At 48.0% G+C, this 20,422-nt stretch overlaps 1 protein-coding gene across 1 annotated transcript in view; it reads left to right on the top strand.

Annotated features, from left to right (window-relative positions):
- The first annotated feature begins 2,777 nt into the window (after positions 1–2,777).
- Positions 2,778–20,422, top strand: part of bms1 (BMS1 ribosome biogenesis factor) — a 71,495-nt gene continuing 53,850 nt past the window's right edge. Inside the window, exons 1-7 of the mRNA XM_080215695.1 lie at positions 2,778–2,847; positions 4,537–4,716; positions 8,237–8,427; positions 9,606–9,685; positions 11,625–11,813; positions 13,897–14,039; positions 18,878–18,999. Coding sequence (XP_080071821.1) covers positions 4,538–4,716; positions 8,237–8,427; positions 9,606–9,685; positions 11,625–11,813; positions 13,897–14,039; positions 18,878–18,999 — 904 coding nt within the window. The 5' untranslated portion in view covers positions 2,778–2,847; position 4,537. The remainder of the gene's footprint in view (positions 2,848–4,536; positions 4,717–8,236; positions 8,428–9,605; positions 9,686–11,624; positions 11,814–13,896; positions 14,040–18,877; positions 19,000–20,422) is intronic.

Below are 20,422 nucleotides of genomic sequence, written 5' to 3'. Positions count from 1 at the left end.
GAAAATAAATTAAACCACTAATAAAATGAATACTGATGTGCTGGTGTACCTTTGCATCTGCATTCGGAATTGGTAGGTTCAATTTACTCTTTTTCTTAATTCATTCATGGACATGGGTTGCCATTGGCTGCCCAGCATTTAATGCCCATTCCTGGCTGCTGCCTGTTGACAGTCAACCACATTGCTGGGACTCTAGGTAAGGACAGCAGCTTTTCTTCCCTAAATGACACTTTTTCTGACAACAGACAGTGGTATCAGTAGATTCTTAATTCCAGAATTTTTTTATTGAATTCAAATTCCACCATCTGCTGTGGTGAGATTTGAATCCCGGTCCCCAGAACATTAGCTGAGTTTCTGGATTAATAGTCTAGCGATAATACCACTAGGCTATCGCCTGCCCACCCATTAGAAACGTAGAATCCCTACAGTGCAGAAGGAGGCCATTCAGCCCATTGAGTCTGCACTGCCCACAATCCCACCCAGGCCCTATTCCTGTAACTTCACATATTTACCCTACTAATCCCCTGGACACTAAGGGGCAATTTAGCATGGCTATTGTAGGTAAAAATAATACCTCTGAGACTGTTAGTGAGTCAAGCTACAGTAGCCTTTATGTCAAAACTCTGGTGTTTATTCCAGAGCTTTGGGAGAACAGGTTCCTTCCAATGGACTACCAGACTTCTCAAAGAACACAAACACAAGTGGGCACTTATGCATTATGAGCTCCAACAGTAATCATGATTCAAAGTTCCAATTCCGACCAGACCTCCAGATCTTCTTACCCTGATCACGATTTAGCTTCAGAGTTGACCAGAATTTACAGTCCAGCTGGCAGCTGCAGTCATGACACAGGCTTAATCCGGTCATGATTCAAAGCCCTTCTGCAGCAGTACCGGCATCCCTGCCTTTGAAGTTACTTGTGCGATTGCGGCTGTCCCAGCAGGAGTCTTCCTGTTAAAAGGTGGTATTGCGATCTGCCATCAGCAGCTGTCAAAAGCCGGTATCTGTTTTGACACCAACCAAATAAACTAACTCAAATTAACTTAGGGACAAATTAAAGGGGCAGCTCCCCAAAAGGGAGGGGACACAGCCCGAACAAAAAACAAAGTCGAAAGGAAACTTAAAACATTAAATCAAAATGTGATTGTCGGGGTCTATAATGCAACCCGGCCCCTGCGGTGCCCAGCAGATGCGGAAGGCGTCAACTGCACCCGTGGACACTGCATGCTCCCTCTCCAGCGACACCTGGCCGTGAATGTAGCCGCTGTAGAGGGGCAGACAGTCGGGATGGACGGCCCCATTGATTGCCCGCTGCCTGGGCCTATTGATGGCACGTCTCGCCAGGCCCAGGAGCAGGTTCACGAGGAGGTCGCCATCCCGACCCACCCCTCTCCGCAACAGGTGCCCGTAGACCAGGAGCGTGGGACTGAAGCGCAAATAAAACATCAGTAAAAGGGTGTACAATCTATAAGACAAAACGTAGACATGGTCCACGGAAAAAGCCGGTATCGTAAACTACCATCTGTGTAACGATGTCCAACTAACACAAATAGGTAAGATTTGCAAAGTCTACAAAATAACAGCCACAGTCTTTATAAAAATGAGAGTTAAAGCATGTAAGACATGAACAAATAACTTATATTAATGCCAGGAGCGGTATAAGCTAAAGGAGATCAGCCATGAGGAAGGGTTATGTTTGTGACATATTCTAGGTACAAAATGCATTAATCCTTTTCCCTTCTTCAATGGCCAATCAACCTAACCCGCAGATCTTTGGACTGTGGGAGGAAACCAGAGCACCTGGAGGAAACCCATGCAGACACGGGGAGAACATGCAAACTCCACACAGACAGTCACCCGAAGCCAGAATTGAACCCGGGTTCCTGGTGCTCTGAGGCAGCAGTACTAACCCACTGTGCTGCCCCAGTGGGGGGAGAGTAGGTGATCTCAGGGAGACATAGAAAATCCTTAAGTGATGGTCTCCTAGTAAGAAATCTCACAACACCAGGTTAGAGTCCAACAGGTTTATTTGGTATCAGGAGCTTTCAGAGCGCCGCTCCTTCATCAGGGGATTCTCCTGGTGGGAGAGATCAGAGGCGGCACAGTAGCACAGTGGTTAGCCCTGCTGCTTCACAGCTCCAGAGACCCAGGTTCGATTCCCGGCTCGGGTCACTGTCTGTGTGGAGTTTGCACGTTCTCCTCGTGTCTGCGTGGATTTCCTCTGGGTGCTCTGGTTTCCTCCCACAGTTTGAAGATGTGCAGGTTAGGTTGATTGGCTATGCTAAAATTGTCCCTAGTGCCCAGGGATGTGTAGGTTAGAGGGATTAGCAGGTGAAATATGTAGGGATATGGGGGTAGGGCCTGGGTGGGATTGTGGTCGGTGCAGACTCGATGGGCCGAAGGGCCTCTTTCTGCACTGTAGGGTTTCTATGATCTAAGCAGAAGTCACTCTTTGAAGATAAGGATGATGTAGGTTCAGCCATCCCTGATGTTTGTGGAATCTGACTCTGGTGATTCCAAAATAATTCATCCTGAAAGGAAGTCAGCAAACAACAACAAGTTTCCATGCTGTAAACCTCTATAACTGATAGTCTTATTGTTTAAGGCGGTCCATAAACACAATACATTTTCTATGAAAATGCCGCTTCAGCGATGAATGGAATTCCCATCCCGGAAAACCTGCAGCGGGTCCGGCACACAGAGCGGCCGGGCCGGAAAACCCCGGAACCAAATCACCGGGGGCCTGAGGGCGCCCGGGAGCTCAGAGAGACGGACAGGCCACTTCCGGTAGGGAGAGACAGCATCCGGAAAGAGAGACTTCACGTGGGGAAAGAAACAGAAAACAGAGTGAGTACCGGGGGTGGGGAGACAGGGGGTGGAAAGGTTGGGGGGGGGGGTGGAAAGGTTGGGGGGGGGGTGGAAAGGTTGGGGGGGAGAGACGAGGGGGCGGAAAGGTGGGGGGGGAGAGACGAGGGGGGCGGAAAGGTGGGGGGGGAGAGACGAGGGGGCGGAAAGGTGGGGGGGGGGAGAGACGAGGGGGCGGAAAGGTGGGGGTGGGGGGGGGGGGAGACGAGGGGGCGGAAAGGTGGGGGGGGGGGAGAGACGAGGGGGCGGAAAGGTGGGGGGGGGGGGAGAGACGAGGGGGCGGAAAGGTGGGGGGGGGAGAGACGAGGGGCGGAAAGGGTCGGGGGGGGGGGAGAGACGAGGGGGCGGAAAGGTCGGGGGGGGGGGGGAGAGACGAGGGGGCGGAAAGGTTCGGGGGGGGGGGAGAGGACGAGGGGCGGAAAGGCGGGGGGGGGGGAGAGACGAGGGGGCGGAAAGGTGGGGGGGGGGGAGAGACGAGGGGCGGAAGGGGGGGGGGAGAGACGAGGGGGCGGAAAGGTGGGGGGGGGGGAGAGACGAGGGGGCGGAAGGGGGGGGGGAGAGACGAGGGGGCGGAAAGGTGGGGGGGGGGGAGAGACGAGGGGGCGGAAAGGTGGGGGGGGAGAGACGAGGGGCGGAAGGAGGTGGGGGCGGGGGAGAGGGGGTGGAAAGGTGGGGGCGGGGGGGAGAGGGGGGGTGGAAAGGTGGGGGCGGGGGGAGAGGGGGTGGAAAGCTGGGGGGGCAAGGCAGGGGAGAGAGGTTGGAATGGTGGGGTGGGAGAGAGGGTGGGAAAGGTGGGGGCAAGGGGGGGAGAGAGGGGTGGAAAGGTGGGGCAAGGGGGGGAGAGAGGGTGGAAAGGTGGGGGCAAGGGGGGAGAGAGGGTGGAAAGGGGGGGCAAGGGGGGAGAGAGGGTGGAAAGGTGGGGGCAAGGGGGGAGAGAGGGGGGAAGGGGGGGGCAAGGGGGGGAGAGAGGGTGGAAAGGTGGGGGCAAGGGGGGAGAGAGGGTGAAAGGTGGGGCAAGGGGGGGAGAGAGGGTGGAAGGTGGGGGCAGAGAGGGGGGGAAGGTGGGGCAAGGGGGGAGAGGGAGGGGGCGGGGGAGAGAGGTGGAAGGTGGGGGCAAGGGGGGAGAGAGGGTGGAAAGGTGGGGGCAAGGGGGGAGAGAGGTGGAAAGGGGGGCAAGGGGGGAGAGAGGGTGGGAAGGTGGGGGGGGCAGGCGAGGTGGGGGGGAGAGGTGGGCAGAGAGAGTGGAGAGGGGGTGGGGGGACAGGTAGCGAACGAGGCATCAGGAATGATGGGGGAGCAGAGAGAAAGATGAAACCGGGGTGTGGGCCGGGGTGAGAGAATCCAGGGAGTGAAAGAAACTGTGGGGGGTGGGGGGTGGGGGTGGTGGTGCGAGTGGTGAAGAGAGCAAGGTTTTTAACGGGGAGTTGTGGGAGTTGGACTGGAGAGCAAGATTGAGAGTGAAAGGGAGAAATTGGGTGGATGCAAACAGGCGATGTGGGGTGGGTGTTGGGGGCACTGGGACACACAACTCATTGTTGAGGGAGTTGGATAATTCTGACACCAGGTCACTCTGGCTGTGTGAGTGACTGATGTCCTCCGCTGGCAGTTTGCAGCAGCAGCCTGAGTCAGTGTGAAAAGCTGCAGATGTGATGGATTGTTTTGTTGGGATAGGATGGAGCACCAGCCGAAGAAGAAAGCGCATCACCCACGGCAAAGTGGGCCCAAAGCAGCAAAGAAGAAACAGCGTCACCTTAAGGAGCTGGGTGTGGAAAATGAAACGGATCCGAGGAAGAGAAATCCAAAGGCTTTCACTGTCCAGTCTGCAGTGCGCATGGCTAAAACCTTCCATAGGTGAGGATAGAATGCTCAGAAACAGCTTAAGGCTGAGGCTTGGGTGGTGACGGTGAAACTGTGCAGCAGATCTGCTAAATGGGAGGCGGGAACAGCCAGAATGAAGGATCTGTGTAAACAAGCAATTGGGACAGGCGTGGGAATGGAAAATACCTTTTGGACTACAGACCTGAGTTTGTTGCCACAAACACCCAACGTTACCCAGAAGCAGAAAAATGCTAAAAGTAATTTCTTTTGTTGGCACGTCAGAGGATCGGGGGGGGGGGCAGCCCATGGAGGTCTCTGAGATTATGACAGGCTTGGATAGAGTGGCTAGTTAGTCTTTTTCCCAGGGTCAGTCACTCGAGGGCATAGGTTGAGAGCAAGGTGGGGGGGAGTTTCAGAAATGTAAGGAGCAAGATTTTCACACAGGGTGGTGAATGCCTGGAATGTGCTATCAGAGGATGTGGTGGAAGCACATTCTATAACGACATTCAGGAGGCATCTGGAGAGGTACGTGAATAGGCAGGGAATAGAATCGTAGAACCCTACAGTGTAGAAACAGACCCTTAGACCCATCGAGTTTTCTCTGACCCCAACCCCACCCAGGCCCTATCCCCGTATCCCTACGCATTTACCCACTAATCCCACTAACCTACACCTCCCAGGACACTAAGGGGCAATTTTAGCTTGGCCAAACAACCTAACCCACCCATCTTTGGACTGTGGGAGGAAACCCATGCAGACATGAGGAGAATGTGCAAACTCCACACAGACAGTGGCCCGAGCCAGGAATCGAACCCAGGTTCCTGGAGTTGTGAAGCAGTAGTGCTAACCACTGTGCTACCGTGCTGCTGTAGAGGAATATGTACCACATAGAGGCAAGAAAATATTAGATTAGAGAGGCCTCTGTGTCGGCACAGACCTGGTGGGCCAAAGGGCCTGTTCCTGTGCAGTACTCTTCTTTGAACAGAATGAAAAAAGGAGACTGGCGATGATAGTGTACCTTGCACATCTTCCATCCTTTTCGAAGAACTTGAGCAATTGTTTTTGAAGTGTATGCGCTGTCTTATTAACAAAAATAGCACCAAATCTGCAACGTAAAGATCCTACAAACTTCAATAACCAGTTCAATCTGTTTGAATGTTGCAGGTTGAGGGATAATGTTGGCCTAAGAATTCTGATCCCAAGAGTTATGGGGAAACCATAAAAAATTACCAAACAACCAAATGAAGAAATACCATTGAGATTTCATGTTTTGTAACTTGTTTGAATTCATATGGAACCAATGCAAATTAAATATGAATTAACAGGCAAATGATACTTCAGGAAAAAAGGTACATCACACTTTGATACAATGAAGATATGCCCTACACAAGTATCCCCCTCAGCATGCAGTTACACAGTTCCACAGTTTGCTGTTCTTTATTTACGCAGTTTATTTGACAACAGTTTTCATCCTTCAAGTCTTATGGATGCGATACTGCCTGCAAGGCACACTTCTAAAAACTTTCTCCTGAAGTGCAGAAAGAGGCTTTTGGCCCATCAAGTCTGCACCGACCACAATCCCACCCAGGCCTTACCCCCATAAACATAAGAACATAAGAAATAGGAGCAGGAGTAGGCCTTCGAGCCTGCCCCACCATTCAATAAGATCATGGTTGATCTGAAGTGGATCAGTCCCACTTTCCCGCTTTCTCCCCATAACCCTTAATTCCCTGTCTATCAAAAACCTATCTATCTGTGACTTAAATATATTTAGCGAGGTAGCCTCCACCACTTCAACAGGCAGAGAATTCCAGAGATTCACCACCCTTTGAGTGAAGAAGTTCCTCCTCAACTCTGATCTAAACTGCACCCCCCCCCCATCTTGAGGCTGTGCCCTTTAGTCCTGCTATCCTTTCTAAGCGGGAAGAATCTCTCTACCTCTACCCTATCCATCCCCTTCATTATCTTATATGTTTCTATAAGAACCCCCCTCATCCTTCTAAACTCTAACGAGTACAGACCCAGTCTATTTAGTCTCTCTTCATAGTCCAACCCCCTCATCTCTGGTATCAGCCTAGTGAACCTCCTCTGCATTCCCTCCAAGGCCAATATATCCTTGCGCAAGTGCGGCGACCAAAACTGCACACAGCACTCCAGCTGCAGCCTCACCAGTACCCTGTACAGTTGCAGCAGGACCTCCCTGCTTTTATATTCTCTTCCCCCTCGCTATAAAGGCCAGCACCCCATTCGCCTTCTTGATCACCTCCAGACTGGGTTTTTGCGACTCTTGCACAATGACCCCCAGGTCCCTCTGCACCGTAGCATGCTGCAGCTTTTCGCCTTTTAAATAATAATCCCTCCTATTATTCCTGCCAAAGTGGATAACCTTGCACTTGCTAATATTATACTCCATCTGCCAGGCCCTCGCCCACTCACTCAACCTATCCAGATCTCTCTGCAGACTTTCCACACCCTCCGTGCAATTTGCTTTTCTACTCATCTTTGTGTCATCAGCAAATTTCGTCACCCTACACTCAGCCCCCTCCTCCAGGTCATCTATATAAATGGTAAATAGCTGAGGCCCCAGCACCGATCCTTGCGGCACTCCAGTAGTCACCAACCGCCAACCAGAACAGCACCCATTGATACCAACGCTCTACTTCCTATTAGACAGCCAATCCTCTATCCACGCTAACACCTTACCCCCAACTCCGTGCACCTTAACCTTCTGAACTCCGTGCACCTTAACCTTAACCCCATGAATTTACTCTAGCTAGTTCCCCTTGACACTAAGGGCAATTTAGCATGGCCAATCTACCTAACCTGCATATCTTGAGTGTGGGAGGAAACTGGAACACCTGGAGCAAACCCATGCAAACTCTATACAATCGCTCGTGGCTGGAATTGAACCCAGGCCCTGGGCGCTGTGAGGCAACAATGCTAACCGTTATGCCACCATGCTGCCCAAACAAGAAGGGGTGAAAGGTAAGCCATGGTTTATGTACAGCTTTGGTTAGACCTTATTTGGGGTACTGCATTCAGTTCCAGGTAGTGCGCCACAGGTAGGATATATCAGCCTTGTAACATATGCAGTGCAGATTTACCAGAATGATACCAGGGTTAAACCAAGATAGATAGATGAAGTTAATTGACTGATGAACAAACTCAAAGCTGATTGGTGCCTCACAGCACCAAGGACCCTTGTTCGATTCCTAGTTTGCATCACTATCTGTGTGAAGTTTGCATGTTCTTTCAGAATTTGCGTGCGTTTCCTCTGGGTGCTCCAGTTTCCTCCCGCAGCCTGAAAGACGTGCTGGCTAGGTGCGTTGGCCATGCTAAATTCTCCCTCAGTGTACCCAAACAGGTGTTGGGGTGTGGCGAGTGGAGGAATTTTCACAGTAACTTCATTGCAGTGTTACTGAAAGCCTACTTACAACAATAATAAATAAACTTACTCTTGTTCCACCGAGACGGAACTATTTACTCAATGTTGAGATTGGGAAAATGAGTCCTGTGATTAGTTAATAATTGAATCTACCATTATTATAAACAGGACCCAGGACTTGAAAACTAAAAAACACCATATTCCATTGGTCGACCGGACACCGTTGGAGCGCCCACCTTTTATAGTTGTTGTTGTTGGACCCCCAAAAGTGGGAAAGAGTACTTTGGTTCGGTGCCTTATTCAAAACTTCACCAAGCAAAAGCTAACAGAAATCAAAGGTCCAGTCACTTTACTTACTGGTAAGTTTATAATGTAAGTATTTGATATGATTTGAAGATGCTGAGTGAATGATCCAGAAAATGTTTCCACAGAACAGTTTCAGTACAAAAGAGATTCTGAAGATGCTTTACTGACAGCAAGTGCCTGTTGAAATGTGGCGACAGACATAATGGTGACCAAACCTTTGGCCACAGACCATATCTTGGTTCAGTGGTATCAAGTGCTATGAGACATCGTGACTTCAGTGAGTGTTGACTCGTCATGGTAAATCTGCTTTTATACCAGTGAGATGTCTGAGAGTGTAACAGTGAAAGCCTCCCACGAAAGTTATGAGCATGAGCTCCATGTCATAAATCTTTTTCCGTGTATGGCAATGACTCATCTTATCACTAGAGCAGGCTAGGCTTGGTTTGAAGCAATCTTATTTCACAGTGGCTTGGAAATACAGAGTAATAATGATCAAATGGCACTATCTACAACGTGGGGTAATGAATTTACTTGGTGGATCGCTGTGCTTGATTTTGATTCTTCAGATTGGGGCAGAATCTGTAATGTCTGTGTTTGCCCAGAGAATGTGCCTTAGCAGCACAGTTCTATTCTACTGGTGCAACATTTTCTGTATCCACACCTTCCATTGTGTGCCCTGCAGCTAGTATCAGTTATCACCAAACTACTGTTAGTTTTGTGTTATTGGCCCATGAAACCTGGGAGCCTCTACGAAATTTTTAAAAACCCCATTTGGAGGATATTGTAAAGTTTATTTATTAGTCACAAGTAAGGCTTACATTAACATTACAATGAAGTTACTGTGAAATTCCTATAGTCGCCACACTCCAGCACCTGTTTGGGTCCATGAACCTAACCAGCACGTCTTTTAGATTGTGGGAGGAAACTGGAGCACCCAGAGGAAACCCACACAGACATGGGGAGAACGTGCAGACTCCGCACAGACAGTGACCCAAGCTGGGAATCGAACCCGGGTCCCTGGCACTGTGAGACAGCAGTGCTAACCACTGTACCACCGTGCCACCCCATTGAAGCCCATATTAAGAAGGAGTTAAGCTCAGAGTCATACAGGTAAATACGAGGAGCAGTCTGAAAATTTGGTGTTTGTTCTTTTAGAATTATGCAGATTAGTCTTCCTTTGCATAGTCCTTGCACATCTTTGAGGCTAATCACATGCTTTGGTTTCCAATAGGCAAAAAGCGTCGCATATCGATCATTGAATGTGGGAACGATTTGAATTCCATGATAGATTTAGCCAAAGTGGCTGACCTGGTGAGAATCATTTTTGTTGACTTCTTAAAAAGAAACTTGACTATTTTGTGATTATGATGGGTATAGATAGAGTGAATGCAAGCAGGCTTTTTCCACTGAGGCTAGGGGAGGAAAAAAACTAGAGGACATGGGTTAAGGGTGAAGGAGGAAAAGTTTAAAGGGAATATTAGTGGGCGGGGGGGTGGCTGCTTCACACAGAGAGTGGTAGGAGTGTGGAATGAGCTGCCGGATGAAGTGGTGAATGTGGGCTCACTTTTAATATTCAAGAAAAGCTTGGACAGGTACATGGATGGGGGGGTATGGAGGGATATGGTCCAGGTACAGGTCAGTGGGACTAGGCAAAATATGATTCAGCGCAGACAAGAAGGGCCAAAAGGGCCTGTTTCTGTGCTGTAATGTTCTGTGGCAGGGCAGGGCTAAGTGGCTTATTCGGGAATCTCGGGGCTTTTCAGTGTAGATGCTGCAAGGTTGTTTCCTCTTGTGGGAGAGTCTAGGACTCGAGGCCATCATCTCAGTGAGAGGTTGCCCATTTAAAACAGAGGCGAGGAGGAATTCCTTCTCTCGAAGGGTAAGTGAATCTTTGGAATTCTTCATTGTAGAGGCTGGATCGTTAACTTCAAACCTGAGATAGATTTTTAATCAGTAAACAAGGGATAAAGCAGGAAAATGGAGTTGAGGATTATCCGACCAGCCATGATTTCGTTGATTGGTGGAGCAGGCTCAGTGGGCTGAATGGCCTACTACTTCTGTGTTTCATGGTCATGCTCCTAATTTGTATATAATTGTTCCTCTTTCCAAGTTAGTATGTGGCTTGCAGAGTACTTCCAGGATTTTGGTTGTCTTTAAACAGCATCTTAAACTTAATAACATGTCACAAAGCCCTTCGCAACAAATTATCCAACAAAATTTGACACAGCATGCAAAGATATTGGAATATCCTTGACAAAGAAGTTTTGAGCTGCGTTCTTTGTTAATAGACAGGCAGAAAGACTTTAGGTTAGAATTTCAGATTTTAGAATCTGGACAGCTGAAGACATGGTCATTAACAACAGCTGATTAGCACTGCTACCTCTCAGTGCCAGGGACCTGGGTTCAGTTCCCAGTTTGGGTCACTGTGTGGAGTTTGCACATTCTCCCCGTGTTTGCGTGGGTTTCTTTCCATGTTCTGTAAGACGCGTCGGTTAGATGCATTGACCCAAAAAGGTGCCGGACTGTGGCGACTAGGAGATTCTCACAGTGTTAATATAAGTGTTACTTGTGACTAATAAATAAACTTTAATGTTGGAATGATGAATCGAGATGATTTGGAGTGGAGTATCAATTCTAGGAGAAATAGGAATGGGAGAGATTTGAAGTTATAGATAAGAATTTAAAATTCAGTTTTGTTTTGCTGGACTGGTAGCCACTTCAGGTCAGCAAGCAGAGGTGTGCTGGATGAGAAGGGAAAAGCTTGGTATGAGAAGAGCTTTGAGTGACTTGTTGTTTATGGAGAGTTTAAGATAGGATTTCAATTAGGGTTATCTTTTTCCTCTAATAAAATGATGATTATAAACTCACTTAATGGATTGTGTGGTGCAGTGGGTTAGCAGACTGCCCTGATTTACCTCTGTGAGCCAGGTTTTAAATATGGTGTTACTTGTACAAACGTATGTCAGTTTGAAGGGTCTGGAAGGAGGAAAGATGAATCTTTAGGTCAAGGCCTCAGGTAGTTTATCCTTTTCTGAAAGGAAGCAAATATTTTGTTGTATCAGAGTGTTGGTTTAACTGATGTGAGAATAGTTGAATGGATACAGGTGACAGTGAAGTGTTAATTCGTACCCTTGCCTCAATGCACATTCATTTGTGAGCACAACAAGTTGAAAATGAAACGTTGAGGAGATTTAACTAAAGCTTTTCTGCGAAGTATATTGAGTGGACTAAATGAGCCTCTCTCCTTCAGGTTTTAATGCTGACTGATGCCAGCTTTGGCTTTGAGATGGAGACGTTTGAGTTCCTGAACATCTGTCAAGTTCATGGTTTTCCCAAGATCATGGGGGTCCTCACACATCTAGACGCCTACAAAAACAACAAGCAGCTGAGAAAGGCCAAGAGGAAGCTAAAGCACCGGTTCTGGACCGAGGTCTACCAGGTATGGATGACACATTGAAACATAGAAAATAGGAGCAGGAGGTCATTTGGTCCTTTGAGCTTGCTCCGCTATTCAGTATCCTAGAACATAGAAAAACTACAGTACAAACAGGCCCTTTGGCTCACAATTTGCACAGAACATCTCTACCTACAAGGCTTACCTATAACCCTCAATCCTACTAAGTCCCATGTATTCAACCAAAAGTCTCTTAAAAGACCCTATCAAATCTGCCTCCACCACCACCACCGACAGCAGCTGATTCCACACATGCACGACCTTCTGAGTGAAAAATTTACCCCTGACATCTTCTCTGTACCTACTCCCCAGCACCCTAAACCTGTGTCCTCTTGTGGCAGCCATTTCAGCTCTGGAAAAAAGCCTCTGAGAATCCACCCGATCTATACCTCTCAACATCTTATACTTCTCATCCTCCTTCTCTCCAAGGAGAAAAAGACCGAGCTCTCTCAACCTATCCTCATAAGGCATGTCTCCCAATCCAGGCAACATCCTTGTAAATCTCCTCTGCACCCTTTCAATGGCTTCCACATCCTTCCTGTAATGAGGCGACCAGAACTGCGCACAGTACTCCAAGTGGGGCCTACCGAATCTGCAGAAATGCTTCATCGTGTCCTCAGAACATCTCTGAAGTGGTCAAACAAAAGCAATAACTCACTGGAGAATCTGGCTTGTGACTGGAAGACTGTCGGGAATGAGCAGAGGCGAAGCCGAGGCAACAGAGGGAGTGCACAAACCTCCCATCAACTCTCCGAGCACTGCCCCATGTGGCAGTGCCTGTAGATCGCCCATGGATCAGGGTGGCCCTCTCGCAGCCTAGAATCATGGCATCCGTACAGTGCAGCAGGAGGCCATTTGACCCATCGAGCCTGCACCGACAACTATCCCACCGAAGCCCTATCCCAGTAACCCCAAATAGTTAGCCTGCTATTCCCGCTGACAGCAAGGGGCAATTTTGTACAGCCAGTCAACCTGCACACCTTTGAACTGTGGGAGGATACCCACACAGACAGGGAGAATGTACAGAGACAGTCACTCAAGGCTAGAATTGAACCCGGGTTCCTGGCACTGAGAGGCAGCAGTGCTGACCGCTGTGCCACCGTACTGCCCTATTGAACTGGAATAGAAGCAAGTTGTTCTCGACTCTAAGGTTCTGCCTAAGAGAACAAAAGACTGACAGTCTAAAATACGTAAGGCAATTCTCGATTGTGAGCTGAGTGAGCATTGCCGGACTATTTCACTTGGATGTCATTGTCGCAATGGCTTTTCAGCACAGATTCCTGAGTAGCAGTACGGAGCAACAACGTGTGCTGATTTGACCACCCTCCACTGTAGGTGCCCTGGCTAATTTGTGTACTTCACTTTTTGAGTCATAGGAAATACGAACAGTGGGAAGTCAGATGTCCCCCCAGGCCTTCTTTGCCATTCAGTAAGATTGAATGGTGTCCACTTTCCTGTCCTATCCATCGCATGTCTTGATCCCCTCAGTGTTCAAAAACTTATTGCTTATAAATCAAATCATTATTTAATTGTTTAAACTATATTAAATTATTTAACTTTGTTTAACATTTGATCTGATGGATAGCACCTCCACTGAAATATCAGCCTGGATTATGTGCTCAAGCCACTGGAGGGGAGAGTTCTACCCACTGATTAATAACTTGTATTTTGGAGTGGTCGAAGTTTTAAGAGAGGGCATCGTGGTGGCACGGCTGCCTCACAGCGCCAGGGACTTGGGTTAAATTCCGGCGTTGTCTGTGGAGTTTGCTCATTCTTCCTGTATCTGTGTGGGTTTCCTCTGAGTGCTTCCAGTTTGCTCCCGCAGTCAGAAAGACATACTCGTTAGGTGCATTGGCCATGCTAAATTCTCCCTCGGTGAATCCAAACAGGCATCGGAGTGTGGCGATTAGGGGATTTTCACATAACTTCATTGCAGTGTTAATGTAAGCCTCACTTGTGACATTAAATAAACTTTAAAACTTTAGAGGCTTGATATTGTTCCACTACTTCTGATGGTGGTCAGTGCCTGTACTTTGTTAGTAACCTCAGCATCTTCTGGATTTTCTAGGGGGCAAAGCTCTTTTACCTGTCGGGAATGGTTCATGGAGAATATCAAAAACAAGAGATTCATAACCTGGGTCGATTTATCCATGTAATGAAGTTTCGGCCGCTAGTGTGGCAAACGGCACATCCTTACCTCTTGGCCGACAGGTAGGTACAAACTGTCTAAGTTCCCTTCAGAAAACTGGCTCAGAATTCAATAGGAAGATGGGACCACCAACAAGTACTGGATGAATGAGGCTGGATTAAAATTCTGAGATAGAAACATAAAAAATAGGAGCAGGAGGAGGCCATTTGGCCCTTCGAGCCTGCTCTGCAATTCATTATATCATGACTGGTCATCAAACTCAGTAGCCTGATTCTGCCTCCTCCCCCCCCACCGATATCCTTTAAGCCCCTTCGCCTCAAGTACGATATCTAACTGCTTCGTGAAAACATTCAATGTTTTGGCTTCAACAACTTTCTGTGGTAACAAATTCCACAGGATGACCACACACTCTGGGTGAAGTAATTTCTCCCAATCTCTGTCCTAAATGGCCTACCATGTATCCTCAGGGGGTGACCCCTCATCCTGGACACCCCCAACATTGGGAACATTCTAGTCCCGTTAGGTTTTTAGAGATTTCTAATGAGCTTCCCTCCCCCCATCATTCTTCTGAACTCCAGTGAACACAATCCTAACCAAGTCAATCTTTCCTCATAGTCAATCCCACCATCTCAGGAATCAGACTGGTGCACTTCAGTGCACTCCCTCTGATGAGGAGTCTAAAACTGTGTGCACAAATCCAGGCCCCACCAAAGCCTTTTACAATTGCAGCAAGACATCACTCCTGTACTCAAACCCTCTTGCGATGAAGCTCTACGTAATTTTCTCTTAGCCTTTTACCTCTATTTGTATGATTAATTCATCCACTTGAGTGCGAATGCTCCACGTGTTAAGCCACGAAGCCATTAGTCTTGTCTTTTTAACATTGCTTGTCCTGTTATCTCTATTTTTCAATGAGGCCCTGTTTAAGTCTGGCCCTTGGTCTCTCTACCTATCACTTTTCTTATTCCCCTTCTGTCTTTGGTTTTTGTCCTTCCTCTGACCCCTGCCATTTTTTTTGAACCCTCCCCAACCATTCTAGCAAACCCCCCCCCCCCCCCCCCCCCCCCAAAAGGACATCAGTCCCTGGTCTTGCCCAGGTGTAACCTGTCCGGTTTGTGCTGGTCCCACATCCCCCAGAACCAGTCCCAATGCCCCAGGAATCTGAATCCCTCCCCCCTCACACCATTGCTTCAGCCAAGTTTTTATCCGAAATATCTTGCTCCGACTAGCACATGGCATTGGTAGTAATCCTTAGCTCACCACCTTTGAGGTCCACCTTCTCAATTTTCTTCCTAACTCCTTACATTGTTCTTTTAGGACCTTGTCTCTTTTTTCGCCAATGCCATTGGTACTGATGTGTACTGTGTCCACTGGCTGTTCATACTCCCCCCACCCCCACTTTCAGAATGTCCAATAGCTGCTCTAAGGCATCCTTGACCCTAGCGCGAAGGAGACAACATACCATTCCAGAGTCTCGTTTGCAGCCACAGAAACACATATCTATTCACCTTACAATTGAACCCACTATAACTATCGCATTTCCATACTTTTTACTCCTCCCCTCTACAGCAGAACCAACTGTGGTGCAACAAATTTAGCTGTTACTGCTTTCCCTAAGCAGTATATCTGTTTTTTTTCAGGAGGATGGTCGGAGGAGATTCCAGTACTGCCTCACCCTCTTGCTCTGCCTGGTGATCACCCATTCCCTTCCTGTCTGGGGATTCTTATCCCGTAGCGCAATAACTTCTCGATTCATGCTAACAGTGATGCTTGCGAATGCTCCACGGTGTCCCCAGCCGCCGTCGCTGCCGCCACTCCAGCTCTGAAACATGAGCTATCACTGGGGACACTTCTGTACATATGCTGGCCCTGGGCACTGGAAATGTTCTCGACTTCCCACATGGAGCATGAAGGCACACTATGGCTTCAAGCTCTCCTGCCATTAAGTTTAACCGTTAGATAAAACTTTTGAGAGACGGGTGGCACAGTGGTTAGCACCCTTGCCTCACAGTACCAGGGACCCAGGTTCAATTCCAGCCTTAAGTCACTGTCTGTATGGAGTTTGCACATTTTTCCAGTGTCTACGTGGGTTTCCTCCAGGTGCTTTGGTTTCCTCCCCCAATCCGTGATGGATTGGCCATGTTAAATTGCCCTTTAGTGTCAGGGGGATATGCAGGGTAAATGCTTGGGGTTATAGGGATAGGCTCCAAGTTTGATTGTTGTTAGTGCAGATTTGATAGGCCAAATGGTCTCCTTCTGTACTGCAGGGATTCTGTTTGATATCAGACTATATCCAATTCTCTCTGGCCCTTTTTTCCTGCTCTTCATTACGATTGAATATAAACCCTTACAGAGAATAAACCACAAACAAAGACCTGAGAAACTGCAAGGGGTAAAAGTATTAAATACTTAGCCGAACTTAGCAATCAGCTCTCTCTCTCTCTCTCTCTCCCCCTCTCTCCCTTGTGACCTCTACTACTGCTGCAGGGCAAGACCACCCTCTAAAGATTTAAAAGTTAGAAAGTGAGGAGAATAAACAAAGAACACCTTGTTCCCCTCTGCACCAAATGTCTACAGCTCCAATTTCTGATACCCATATTCATTCTGGCTGGCTGTCTCTCTCAGGATGAGGTCTCTCCCACATTTGTGCAGAGATGAGGCTGGGCGAGAGTGAATTGGTTCCACTTTCCAAACTCATTGGAGTTTGCACGTTCTCCCCGTGTCTGTGTGGGTTTCCTCCATTGCTCTGATTTCCTCCCAGTGTAAGAAGCCTTACAACACTAGGTTAAAGTCCATCAGGTTTATTTGGTAGCAAACACCGCTAGCTTTCGGAGTGCTCGCAGCCCCTTCGTCAGGTGAGTGAGAGATCTTTTCACAAACAGGGCATATAAAGGCACAAACTCAATTTACAGAATAATGATTGAAATGTGCGTCTTTACAGCTAATCAAGTCTTAAAGGTGCAGACAATGTAAGTGGAGAGAGCATTGAGCACAAGTTAAAGAGATGTGTATTGCCTCCAGACAGGACAGTTAGTGAGATTTTGCAAGTCCAGGCAAGTCATGGGGGTTACAGATAGTGTGACATGAACCCAAGATCTCGGTTGAGGTCGTCCTTGTGTGCGGAACTTAGCTTTCTTTGCTCAGCGACTCTGCGCTGTCGTGTGTCATGAAGGCCGCCTTGGAGAATGCTTACCCGCAGATCAGAGGCTGAATGCTCATGACTGCTGAAATGTTCCCCAACAGGAAGGGAACAGTCTTGCCTGGTGATTGTCGAGCGGTGTTCATTCATCCATTGTTGTAGCGTCTGCACAGTCTCCCCGATGTACCATGCCTCGGGACGTCCTTTCCTGCAGTGTATCAGGTAGACAACGTTGGCCGAGTTGCAAGAGTATGTACCGTGTACCTGGTGGATGGTGTTCTCACGTGTGATGATGGCACCCGTGTCGATGATCTGGCATGTCTTGCAGAGGTTGCTGTGGCAGGGTTGTGTGGTGTTGTGGTCACTGTTCTCCTGAAGGCTGGTAGTTTCTCCACATCATTTCTCCCACTGTCCAAAGGTGTGTAGATTAGGTTGGTTGCCCATGCTAAATTGACCCTTGTGTCCAGAGGATTAGCAGGGTAAATATGTGGGGTTATGGGAATAGCGCCTGGGTGGGATTGTGGTCAGTTGCAGACTTGATGGGCCAAGTGGCGGCCTCCTGCACTGTAGGGATTCTCAGATTCCATGAGTTAGATTAGCTCCCTTCAGAGACAGAGATGGGGAGAGTGGCAGAGCTGGAAAGGAGACGGAGGGGAGAGAGAGGGGGTGGGGGCAGGGGATAGTGGAAGAACAGGAACGAATGGCAAAAGAGTGGCTTGGGGCACAGTGGTTACCCCCTGCTGCCTCTCAGCTCCAGGGATCTGGGTTCGATTCCTGGCTCGGGTCACTGTCTGTGTAGAGTTTGTACATTCTCTTCGTGTCTGTGTGGGCTTCCTCCTGGTGCTCCAGTTTCCTCCCACATTTGATGCAGGGGGGAACAAGGTGCTTTTTGGTTTTATTTCTCCTCATTTTCTAACTTTTAAATCTTTAAATGTGCAGGTTAGGTTGATTGGACATGCTAAATTAACCCTTCATGTCCTGGGATGTGATGAGTTAGAGGGATTAGTAGGGTAACTAAGCTAGGATAAGGCCTGGGTAGGATTGATGTGGGTGCAGACTTGATGGGCCGAATGGCTGCCTCCTGCACTGTAGGGATTCTATGAAAAGAGGCAGAATGGGAAAGAAGTGTCAAAGGAAAGTAAGCTATCAGTCAGTTACAGGAATGCAGCAGGTGAGTCTCACAAGCTGTGCTGCTCAGGACTTATTTTGGTGATTTAGTTTCACCTTATTTGATTTTTTTTTTGCTGTATTTTATATTCAGTAATTTGTGTTACTTTGCAGGTTATTCTGGCTGGGAATTCACCATGCTGCATTTGCATGTGCCTTCCAACTTGTATAATTGTAATACCGAAAGGTGCCAAACCCGGGCTTAACTTTGATTTCTATGTGATTCACAAAGTTGTTCATTGCGATTTTCAGGAACGTAGGAGTATGGAGTAACTCTTCCTTTCCTCTATTAATCATGACCTTGATGTGTCTGTGTAAAAGAGAAAATATTTTTTGCCAAGGTGATCACATTATTTTATGTGTGCTTTACTGTGGACCCCGTAGTGAAAACCTCTCCCCAGAGACACTCAAATGACAACTCAAATCTGCAAGTATGAGAGAGAACTCAGCAAGCCATTGTTAACAAATACTTACCCCCATAAGCTGCCGCTGAACTTGGCTTGTGTCAGCCAAACCCAGCTTTCCAATGTACCAACATTTAACCCCTGAGTGAAAAAGCGAGAACCAAACTGAGAAATGTTGCTGTTGTTTCAGAATGGAAGATCTTACCAATCCCGAGAATATACGCAAAAATCAGAAGTGTGACCGTAAAATTTCAATGTACGGGTACCTGCGAGGGACATACCTCAAGAAGAACAGTCAAGTTCACATTCCAGGTATTCCTCAAATCCATTGTAATTGCTTATGGGTTAAACTGTGTCATGTGGTGAGGAATTGGACTGTACAAACCAGAAGGTCTGTGCTGTGTTTGTTGCTCCCTGCTGGATCAGTTGAAACATCATGAATGGTTTCTTTTCCCCTTGTTGGAGGGAATAGATCTAAGGTAAGGGGCAGAAGTTTTGGAGGAGATGTCAGGAAAAATCTTTTCACTCAAAGTGTGGTGGACGTCTGGAACTCACTGATTGAAAGGGAGGCAGAGACCTTCATTGTATTTAAGAAGCATTTAGATGTGCGCTTGCAATGCAAGGGCATACAAAACTATGGACCAAGAGCTGGGAAATGGGTTTAGAAAAGTAAGGTGGTTTGTCTTTGACTGGCACAGATGTGATGGGCCAAAGGGCCTTTTCCTGTGTTATATACCTCTATGACTCTGGCTGTGGCATATGGGAGGGCAAAACACATCAGACAGAGTTTGCTGGATTCCAGCAAAGCTACAGGTTCAACTCTGATGGTGGGACTTCAGAACAGAAATAGAATATTCAGTGCCTTGAGCCCACTTAATCATTTTAAATGTTTCGATGAGATCAATCCTCAACCTTCTAAACTCCAGTGGCGTTTCTGCAACTTTAAGAACATAAGAACATAAGAACATAAGAAATAGGAGCAGGAGTAGGCCATCTAGCCCTTCGAGCCTGCCCCGCCATTCAATAAGATCATGGCTGATCTGTCGTGGCTCAGTTCCACTTTCCCGCCCTCTCCCCATAACCCTTAATCCCTTCTCTTATCAAAAACCCATCAACCCGCTTCTTAAAAATATTTAGCGAGGCAGCCTCCACCACTTCAACGGGCAGAGAATTCCAGAGATTCACCACCCTTTGAGTGAAGAAGTTCCTCCTCAACTCCGTTCTAAACCGCCTCCCCTTTATCTTGAGGCTGTGCCCCCTAGTCCTACTGTCTTTTTTGAGCGGGAAGAGTCTCTCCACCTCTATCCTATCCATCCCATTCATCATCTTATACGTCTCAATGAGATCTCCCCTCATTCTTCTAAACTCTAACGAGTACAAGCCTAGTTTATTCAGCCTCTCCTCATAGCTCAATCCCCTCAACTCCGGTATCAGCCTAGTAAACCTCCTCTGCACTCCCTCCAGGGCCAAAATATCCTTGCGCAGGTGCGGCGCCCAAAACTGCACACAGTACTCCAGCTGCGGCCTCACCAATGCCCTATACAGCTGCAGCAAGACCTCCCTACTTTTATATTCAATCCCCCTCGCTATGAAGGCCAGCATCCCATTCGCCTTCCTGACCACCTGCTGCACCTGCAAGCTGGGTTTTTGCGACTCATGCACAAGGACCCCGAGGTCCCTCTGCACCGTCGCCTGCTGCAGTTTTTCGCCCCGTAAGTAATAGTCCTTCCTACCA

The sequence above is a fragment of the Carcharhinus amblyrhynchos genome, chromosome 31 (genome assembly GCF_965287045.1).
Source record: "Carcharhinus amblyrhynchos chromosome 31, sCarAmb.v2.hapA, whole genome shotgun sequence".
Taxonomy (NCBI): Eukaryota; Metazoa; Chordata; class Chondrichthyes; order Carcharhiniformes; family Carcharhinidae; genus Carcharhinus; species Carcharhinus amblyrhynchos.
The sequence above is the reverse complement of the archived record's forward strand: the minus strand, read 5'-3'. Positions and strand labels throughout refer to the sequence as shown.